Source organism: Elephas maximus, chromosome 19, assembly GCF_024166365.1.
Source record: "Elephas maximus indicus isolate mEleMax1 chromosome 19, mEleMax1 primary haplotype, whole genome shotgun sequence".
NCBI classification, from domain to species: domain Eukaryota; kingdom Metazoa; phylum Chordata; class Mammalia; order Proboscidea; family Elephantidae; genus Elephas; species Elephas maximus.
Genome location: NC_064837.1, coordinates 17,774,769 through 17,785,704, shown reverse-complemented (window position 1 = coordinate 17,785,704; position 10,936 = coordinate 17,774,769). Strand labels below are relative to the sequence as shown.

The 10,936-nt window shown below is 40.0% G+C and overlaps 1 protein-coding gene across 1 annotated transcript; it reads right to left on the bottom strand.

Annotated features, from left to right (window-relative positions):
- Positions 1-4,251: 4,251 nt before the first annotated feature.
- LOC126062621 (olfactory receptor-like protein DTMT) lies at positions 4,252-5,196 on the bottom strand. The gene has a single exon (XM_049860329.1). It carries the CDS (start codon positions 5,194-5,196, stop codon positions 4,252-4,254), a length of 945 nt encoding a protein of 314 aa, XP_049716286.1.
- Positions 5,197-10,936: the final 5,740 nt, after the last annotated feature.

Sequence of the window (10,936 nt, the reverse complement as noted above, 5' to 3'; positions counted from 1 at the left end):
CCATCAATGGATGAATGGATAAATAAATTATGGTATATCCACACAATGGAATACTACACATCGATAAAGAACAGTGAGGAATCTGTGAAACTTTTCATAACATGGAGGAACCTGGAAGGCATGATGCTGAGTGAAATTAGACAATTGCAAAAGGACAAATATTGTATAAGACCACTATTATAACAACTTGAAAAATAGTTTAAACTGAGAAGAAAACATCCTTTTGTGGTTACAAGGGGGGGGGGGAGGGAGGGAGGGAGGGTGGGAGAGGGGCATTCACTAATTAGATAGTAGATAGGAACTACATTAGGTGAAGGGAAAGACAGCATACAACACAGGGGAGGTCAGCACAATTGGACTAAACCAAAAGCAAAGAAGTTTCCTGAATAAACTGAATGCTTCGAAGGCCAGCGTAGCAGGGGCAGGGGCCTGGGGACTATGGTTTCAGGGATATCTAAGTCAACTGGCATAATAAAATCTAGTAACAAAACATTCTGCATCCCACTTTGAAGAGTGGCGCCTGGGGCCTTAAACGCTAGCAAGCGGCCATCTAAGATGCATCAGTTGGTCTCAACCCACCTGGATCAAAGGAGAATGAAGAACACCAAGGACCCAAGGTGATTACGAGCCCAAGAGACAGAAAGGGCCACGAGAACCAGCAACTACATCATCCTGTGAGCAGAAGAACTAAATGGTGCCCGGCTACTGCCCTGACAGGGAACACAACAGAGAACACCTGAGGGAGCAGGAGAGCAGTGGGATGCAGACCCCAAATTCTCATAAGACCAGACTTAATGGTCTGACTGAGACTAGAAGGACCCCGGTGGTCATGGCCCCCAGACTTTCTGTTGGCCCAGGACAGGAACCATTCCCAAAGTGAACTCTTCAGACATGGACTGCACTGGACAATGGGTTGGAGAGGGATGCTGGTGAGGAGCGATCTTCTTGGATCAGGTGGACACTTGAGGTTATGTTGGCATCTCCTGCCTGGAGGGGAGATGAGAGGGTGGAGGGGGTTAGAAGCTGGCAAAAATGACATGAAAAGAGAGAGTGGAGGGAGAGAGCAGGCTGTCTCATTAGAGGGAGAGTAATTGGAAGTGTGTAGCAAGGTGTATATGGGTTTTTGTGTAAGAGACTAACTTGATTTGTAAACTTTCACTTAAAGCACAATAAAAATTATTAAAAAAAAAAAAGTTCATGCTTCTGACTCCCTGAGACTGTTTCCTTGGCATACTCTTTATACCTTGAACCAAAACTATCCCCTAACGTCACCGTTTAGCAAAATAACAGACTGGCACACAAAATAAAGGATATTACCCATGAGTATGGTGCTCCAGTAAAAACCATCTGTTATGGGTTGAATTGTGACCCCCCCCCCAAAAATGTGTGTCAACTTGGCTAGTCCATGATTCCCAGTACTGTGTGATTGTCCACCATTTTGTCTTCTGGTGTGTTGTAAATCCTTCCTGTTGTTAATGAAGTGGGATTAGCAGCAGTTATGTTAATGATGCAGGACTCAACCTGCAAGGTGAGGTTGTGTCTTAAGTCAATCTCTTCTGAGATATAAAAGAAAGAAGTGAGCACAGGGACAGGGGGACCTCATGCCACCAAGAAACAAGAGCCGGGAGAATAGCATATGTTTTGGACACAGGGTCTCTGAATGAGAAGCTCCTTGACTGGGGAAGACTGATGACAAGGACTTTCCTCCAGAGATGACAGAGAGAAAAAGCCTTTCCCTGGAGCTGGCACCATGAATTCAGACTTATAGCCTCCTAGACTATGAGAGACTAAATTTCTCTTTGTTGAAGCCATCCACTGTGGTATTTCTGTTATGGCAGCGCTCGATAATTAAGACACCATCTATAAGAGAACAAAATGTCAACAATTACTCTAAAGCAAAAATGAGAAGATAAGGGGGCAGAGAAACTAGAGCACTGGAAATGGAGCAACCAGAACACAATTAAAGAGAACGCTGACACATGGTATAAATGTCACTAATGTCACTGAATAATTTATATAGAAATTGGCAAGTGGGAACCGAATTTGCTGAGTAAACTTTCACCAAAAGCATAATAAAATTCTATTTCAAAAAAAAAATTCATGCTTCTATTCTGTAGCATAGATTTGAGTATAATAATTTATGAACAAATAATTTCTCAGCCCCTCTCCCTTGCAACTACAATGAGTTATGTGATTGCATTCTGGAGAATGAAATGAAGGTCAAAGTGATGTATATCACTTCCAGGCCTCGTCCATTAAAAACATCCCATGTGATTCTCTACCTTCTGTGTTCCTTCAGGTGAATGTCAATACCTGGGGCAACCTTGACAACCACATGTTAAAGAAGTCAGAGCCTCCATTAGCCTCACAGCACGAAACATAGTGCCCCTCACCCCAATGCCAAGTAGATTTTACACGACCAAGAAAAATCTTTGTTGTTTTACATGTCAGAGTTTATTCATTATAGTAAATAGCGCACCTTAAGTAACACGTACAGAATATTAAAATAAATCTGAAAACAATGTTAAATTAAAAAAGAAACACTGCATGAACAATAATCCCTTCTTGGAAATGCACAGAGAAAGCGAGTTCCTTGGGTAACTAAGTGGAAGGTAACATCATGAATCAAGATATGGAATACGGAAAAAAGAGCTGGCTTGGGAGAAAACATAAATTGTTCAATTTTGTGCATGTTAAGATTGAAGGCCTTATAAATCATCAAGCAGAGATGTCCACTGGAAAGATGAGAATAAAAATTAGAATCTGGAGAAAGCCCTTCCCTGGCTACAGATGGAGATTTGGAGGTCAAAAAATACACAAGGGTATTGAAATGATGAATTTGGAGACACCAAATAAGGAAAGCAATAAAGATGCAAATGGAGCAAGGCTAGAAACCTAGACAGCCATAAGCAGAGCTAAGATTTTTAAGTGTATTACCCTTCTTATTGTTTCCAGATGAGGGGAAATGAGAAGAAGAGACTCCTGAGTCAGATAATCTAGGATCTTAAGTAGGCTCAATACTGACCCACTCTGGGACCTTGCCAAGTCAGTCACCAAATTCCATATTTTTTCAAACTTAAAAATAGTAATAATATTTCCTTCTGTGCAGCCTTCATAAGGGTAGAAGAGGTCATAGATGGCAACTTTGTTGATAAATTATAAAATATCAACAAAGAGAGAGACATCCTTAAAGATTGAGGTTGTTTACCAACCTCGGGATCGCTATGAGTGGGAATCGACTCAACAGCAACAGGTTTGGGTTTTTTTTTTTTTTTTTTTTTTGGCTTCCTTCCTCATACCTGGAGGAGTAATTTTTAGGATACCTTTTTTTAGGTATTAGTTGGAAACCCTGGTGGCGTAGTGATTAAGTGCTACGGCTGCTAACCAAAGGGTCAGCAGTTTGAATCCACCAGGTGCTCTTTGGAACTCTATGGGGCAGTTTTATTCTGTCCTATAGGGTCGCTATGAGTCAGAATTGACTCAACGGCACTGGATTTTTTTGGGTTTTCGTATTAGTTGGAAACACCGGTGGCATAGTGGTTAAGTGCTATGGCTGCTATCGAAAAGTTTGGCAGTTTGAATCCACCAGGTGCTCCATGGAAACTCTATGAGGCAGTTCTACTCTGTCCTATAGGGTCGCTATGACTCGGAATCATCTCCACGGCAACAGGTTTTTGGTTAGGTGTCAGTTAGCGGCCAGGTAAATCCAAAATAAACTAATCTAATAAAGGAGTTGGAAAGTTCCTTCCTTGTTCATATCATGGCAGAAAGATGATGTAGACATAAAAATAAATCAGGGGTAAAAAGTTTAACAGACAGAATGATGCAAAAACTTGTACGGGAAAGGGTATGACAGAATTTAGAAGATGGGTGCTGAGAGGCTGAGATGTTTGGGTTTTAGTCAGTATTCACTTGGAGGACAGAGTATTATTTCAAGTCGTTTTGGTTAAAAAACACAACATGTAACAAATTAGTGGTTTAGCAACTGGAGGCAATTAGATCTTTTAAAACTATGCTCCTTCAGGATCATCTGGGAGTGACAAAAAACGAAGACTTTACCAGGAGGTCACCGAGAACCACTTCTTAGTTCAACAAGATAGCTCCACTTTATCTCTCTTCTCTTATTAGAGTATTCGGCAGTATTTCATTTTAATAGAATGTTCTACGATAAACAAAAAAAGAAGTCTGAAATAATATTGAAATATCAGCATCTCTACTGGATAAGATAACATGAAATCCCAAGTGCTACCATCATCGATAGAAGGGAAATGTCTTTTTTTGAAAGGCTCTTCCCAGGGCTCCCTTTATGTCTCTGTTCCTCAGGCTGTAGATGAAGGGGTTCAGCATGGGGGTCACCACAGTGTACATCATAGCCATGACGATCTCCTTCACAGTAGAATTATTAGCTGATGGGCATAAGTAGAGACCAATAACAGACCCATAGAACAGTGACACCACGGAGAGGTGGGAGCCACATGTGGAAAAAGCCTTATGGATGCCCCTGGCAGAAGGGACCTTGAGGATGGAGGAGATGATTCTTACATAGGACATAATTATGAGTATGAATGGGATGACGACAACGAGTCCTCCTGTGATGAATATCACCAACTCATTAACCTGAGTGTCAGAGCAGGCCAGCTTCAGTAGAGCAGACATATCACAGAAAAAATGGGGGATCAAGTTGTCTGCACAAAAACACAACCTGGCAGTGAGCAGGGTGTGCAGCATGGCATGCAACGTGGTCAGCACCCAGGACGGTGCCACCAGGGAGAGACAGAGCTGGGGGCTCATGATGGCGGTGTAGTGCAAGGGGAAGCAGATGGCCACATAGCGGTCATAGGCCATGGCCACAAGGAGGAAGTTCTCCAGGTCACCAAAAAACAGGAAGAAGTATATCTGGGCCAGGCAGCTTGTGTAGGGGATGGATGGGACTTGGCTCTGCATGTTCTGCAGCAATTTGGGCATTGTGACTGAGGAGAAGCAGAGGTCAGAGAAGGACAAGTTGCTGAGAAAGAAGTACATGGTTGTGTGGAGGTGGGAGTCCAGCCGAATGAGGACTATGATGACGAGGTTGCCCAGGACGGTAGTAACATATATGGACAGGAACAGGCCATAGAACAGGATTCGCTGCTCTGGATCAATGGGCAGGCCCAGGAGGATGAACTCAGAGATGATGGTTTGATTTTTTCCTGACATGCTTCTTTGCTAATATCTTCAGGAACAAATAATAGTGTTCATTAAAACACTGACTAGAGAAATAAACACATTTCTGTGATATATGGTCTGTTAGATGCTCTGTAATACTTGATTTTTCTCTCATTACAACAAGGACAATTTCTATACTCTGGATCTCTATAATCAAAATCTCAGTAATTAAAAATGACTTTTATTTTTCACTTTTCTTTTACATGTAACACTACTCCCTCCTTCCAAAATCACTCTTAGCTTTGGAGGCACACAATGGTCTAGTTTTCCTGCTACTTGTCTGGCCATTCATTCATTCTCAAAGACGTAATGGGCTTCTCCTCTGTCAGTACCTTACATGTTTATGCTCTCAGGGTTATTTATTAAACATAGCTCTCTTATACATATGCCCCAGGAAAATCTCATCTGCTCCTGTGGCATGGATTTCCATGTAATCCTCAGAACTGTATATCCAATTGCCTGCTGATTACCTTCCTTGGTTATATCACAGGCATTTTAAACCCAGCATATGCCAAATTCAACTCATAATCCAACCTGCCCTTCTCCCAAGCTACATCTCTCCCAGTCTCTCATATCTCAGTGAAATGTATTCAAGTGAACAAGTCAAAAATCTATGTGCTTTCTTCCATTAATTTCTTTCTCTCATCATCAACATTCCGTCTATTAAACCTACAGATTCTTCCACTTAATTCTCTTTCTAATGCATCGATTCTTTATCCCAAATGCTACTCCCTTAGCCCAGGCTGAAGTCAGCACCAGCACCTTGCACAGTGCCTGGCGTGTAGACAATGTTTCATAAATGTTTTATTGGCTGTCATTCAGTTGTGACATGCGTTACCCCAGCTTTAAAGGCATCGGACATTCTTTTTAAGTTAGAATAACTATTCCTACTAAGTTCTCCCAGAACAAGTGCTTACTAGCTTTAACCATTTTGCACTAAATTTTGACACTCTGTTACAGACTTCATGGATACAATTTAATACCCATGAAAAATATCAGGAAACCTCAGAGAAACTGCTATTTCAGCAATGCAAATGACTCAGCCTATGCTTAGTCTATGTTTAAATCTACATGATGTCATTTTTATTATTGGGAATAGAAGTCTCATGACGAATTTTAGAAATTATGGGAGAAACAAAAAGAGGGAAAGTAATTTCTTCTCTGAAGCCCTCACTCCAGTTCTTCTCCAGATACCCATACCTCAATATGCCTCAGAACTGACAAAGAAAACAAAGAAAAGTGTTAAGGGGTATGAGAAACTCCTCACTAAAAAGACAACACTGAGTTCAACTGCTGGGCTTCTCACCCTGCTGATGCTGTTTAATCCAGCAATATTAACAGTTTTCATATTGGCTATTCTGTGCTGACATTATAGAGGGAAGAAACATCTAGGGAAATCACACACCTGGCTTCTCAGAATTTTGCCCCCTGGTAAATGAGTCGCCTCCATCTCTAGTATCAAGAATATGATTAGGGATCACAAACCAGGGAGACATCACTTCCAGATGCGGCCAGCGAGGAGCCATATGAGCTTCTCATTTCCTACACATATTAAATCAGTTAGTTCTCAACCTGCACTGAACATAAGAATCATCTGGGACAGTGATTCTAAAAATTTAATGTTCATGAAAATACTCTCAAAATTCTGTTAAGCTATTAATGCTCATTCCACAGGCCATACATTTTTAATAAGCACACAGGTGATGCCAATGCTTCTGGTCTACAGACCACGCTTTGACACAATGATTAAAAAAAAAAAAAAAAATACAGATTTCTGAGCCCCTTCAGATAAATGTAATCAGAATCCCTGGGAGGGAAGGCAGTGGAAAGTTTTTTAAGTTCCCTGAATAACAGTGAATACAGACAAGGCTTAAGAACTATATATTAAATGCCTAGCTCTCAGAGCTATCATTATGCTGAGATGATATAATTTTGAGAGGACACATTGCATAGTAAGTAATATTTATGAATGCTAACATTAACAAAGAGATTGTAATTGGTGAACATTTAATTTAAAAAATATTTCTAGAATGTGGGGAAGTCTTGGGAGGCAGAAAGGTGGGAGAGAGAAGGGCTATGCTACCCTGAAGTATATTATAACCATTTGACATTGAGTCTATTCCAACTCATAACAACTCTGTAGCATACAATCTGAGAAATAAAGACCCTCAGGTTGGAAGAACCCTAAGGGATAAGCTTATTCACCCTCCTGCCTAACTTACCTAGTATGTCTGAGGGTGACACCAGGACCCTGACCCAAAATTCTGCTCCCCTTTATTCACTATAGGTATGTGGAGCAACACCCTCTGTGGTCATCACCTGTGTCTGTCTGCACCATCCCTTCTTGAGTCTCCTGTACTGCATTTCCCTGGGCCCAAAGGGCTCAGGATCCCAGAGGAGTCTAGATCCTGTAGGAACTCATTAAAGACAAAATAATTACAGGATGTCTCTAGGACAAGTTGTCGAAAAGTCCTGGAGCAGTGACTGATGACATCCACTGATCACAACTGCCTATACTTTCAGGAAAAGAAGCATGGATAAAAATTCATGTATAGGTGCTAGATCATTGCCTGTTTAGAGAGTGGACAGTAGTCCTGTGTGCCTAGAGTCTATATTTTAGTAAGTGAAGGAAAATGGTTGGAGAATTCATGAAGGTAAACAGAGACCAGACTGTGAATGTCTTAAGTTATCTTAGTAATGTTGGAGTTTAAACTTTATCTTGTGGGCAACAAAAAGTCATCAATGGTCTTTAAGTAGTATACCAACATGAAAAGATACATGTTTTGGAAAGAGTTCCAGGATAGCTGAATCTCTCACTACAGCCCAGCTCCACATGTGACAGTACAGAGATAATAAAAAGAACACTTGTTTACAGCATAACAGCTGAAATAAGAGTCATCTTATTCTGTCTCAGGCTGCACATCAGGTGACTTGAATTTTTCATCACTCTGTGAATGTCTGTAAATGGTTGTGAAAGCACTGCTAGTATAGATTTTGGAGTTACCAATGGATTTTAATAAGTAGCTGAATTCACAAGTATACGGAACCTAAATAATGAAGATCAACTGTACTTTGCAAATGAAATAGAAAAATTATTTTTCAATAACACACTTATCCAAAACTGATATATTAGAAATATCTAATGGCTTTACATCTATTAGAGAAATTAAATACATAATTAAAAACATTTCGTGTCAACTCCACAGGAAAACTACTGGAACTAATAGAAAGATTCAGCTGAGTAGCAGGATAAAAGATAAACACACAAAAATCATTTGGATTCACAAACACCAATAAAGAGAACTATGAAAAGAAAATTAGGAAAGCAATACCATTTATAATAACCCTTAAAAAAAAAAAACTACTTAGGAATAAATCTAACCAGGAACAAAAAAGACCTATACAAAGAAAACTACAAAATACTACTGCAAGAAAAAAAGAGAGACCTAAATAAATGGAAAAACATACCATGCTCAGGGGTAGACTCAACATTGTGAAAATGCCAATTCTGCCCAAAACAATCTACAAATACAATGCAATAGAGCATTCTTAAATGAGATGGAAAAAATAGTCATTAACTTTATATGGAAAGGAAAGAGGCCCTGTATAAATAAAGCATTATTGAAGAAAAGGAACAAAGTAGGAGGCCTCGCACCACCTGACCCTAGAACTTACTATCCAGCTACGATACTCAAAACAGCCTGGTCGTGGTATATTGATCAACAGAACAGAATCAAGAACTCAGATGTAAATTCATCTATCTACAGCCACCCAATGTTTGACAAAGGTCCAAAGTCCATTAAATGGGGAAAAGACAGTCTTTTTAACAAATGGTGCTGGCAAAACTGGATGTCCATCTGTAAAAAAAAAAAAAAATGAAATAGGACCCATACCTCACACCGTACACAAAAACTAATTCAAAGTGCATCAAACACCTAAATATAATACTAATAACTATAAAGATCATGGAAGAAAAATAGGGTCAACACTAGGAGCCATAATACACGGCATAAGCATTATACAAAGCATAAGGAAAATATACAAACACCAGAAGGTAAGTTAGATAAATGGGATCTTCTAAAAATTAAGCACTTATGCTCATCAAAGACTTCACCAAAAGAGTAAAAGAGAATCTACAGTCTGGGAAAAAATTTTGACTATTACATATCTGACAAAGGTCTAATCTCTAAATTCTATAGGAAAATCCAACACCTCTACAATAAAAAGACTAATAATCCAGTTAAAAAATGAGCAAAGGATATGAACAGACACTTCACCAAAGAAGACATTCACACGGCTAACAGACACACAAGGAAATGCTCGAGATCACTAGCCATTAGAGAAATGCAAATCAAAACTACATTGAAATACCTCAACATCACTGGCATGAATCAAAAAAAAAGGAAATAACGAATGTTGGAGAGACTGTGGGGAGATTGGAACTCTTATGCACTGTGGGTGGGAATGTAAAATGGTACAACCATTTTGATAAAAAATTGCACTTCCTTCAAAAGCTAGAAATACCATACGACCCAGCAATCCCACTCCTAGGAATATATCCTAAAGAAATAAGAGCTGTCACACAGACAGACATATGCACACCCATGTTCACTGCAGCATTATTCAAAATAGCAAAAAGATGGAAACAACCTAAGTGACCATCAACAGATGAATGAATAAACAAACTATGGTACAAACACACAATGGAATATTATGCAAACAAAAAGAACAATGATGAATCTGTGAAACATCACACAACGTGGATGAATCTAGAGGGCATTATGCTGAGTGACATAAGTCAATCACAAAAGGACAAATATTGTATGAGACTACGACTATAAAAACTCATGAAAAGGTTTACACACAAAAAGAAATAATCTTTGAAGGTAACAAGGGAGAGGAGGGGTGGAGAGGAAAAAACACTAAAGAGACAATAGGTAAGTGGTAACTTGGGTGAAGGGTAAAACAGTACACAATACTGGGGAAACCAGTACAACTTGACTAAGGCAAGGTCATGGAAGCTTCATAGACACATCCAAACTCCCTGAGGGACCAAATTACTGGGCCGAGGGCTGGGGATAATGGTCTCGGGAAACATCTAGCTCAATTGAAATAACACAGTTTATAAAGAAAATCTTTTGCATCCTATTTGGTGAGCAGTATCTGGGGTCTTAAAAGCTTGTGAGTGGCCATCTAAGATACTCCAAGGCTCTCACCAAGTCTGGAGCAAGGAAGAATGAAGAGCATCAAAGATACAAGGGAAAGATTAGTCCAAAGGACTAATGCACCACAACTACCACAGCCTTCACCAGACTGAGCCCAGCACCACTAGATGGTGCCAGGCTATCACCACCAACTGCTGTGACAGGGATCACAATAGAGGGTCCCCGATAGAGATGGAGAAAAATGTAGAACAAAATTCTAGCTCACAAAAAAAAAAAAAAAAAAGACTTACTGGTCTGACAGACACTAGTAAAACCCTGAGAGTATGGCCCTTGGACACCCTTTTAACTCAGCATTGAAGTCACTCCTGAGGTTCACCTTTCATCCAAAGATCAGACAGGCCCATAAAAAAAAAAAAAAACAGAGACTAAATGGGCACAGCGGCCCAGGGGCAAGAACAAGAAGGCAGGAGAGGAAAGGAAAGCTGATAATGGGGAACACAATGTCGAGAAGGAGAGGGTGTTGACATGTCGTGAGGTTGGCATCTGTCATGGATTGAATTGAGTCC

Coding starts and splice junctions, on each gene's coding strand:
- LOC126062621 (XM_049860329.1), bottom strand. CDS start 5,196: ATGTCAGGAAAAAATCAAACCATCATCTCTGAGTTCATCCTCCTGGGC.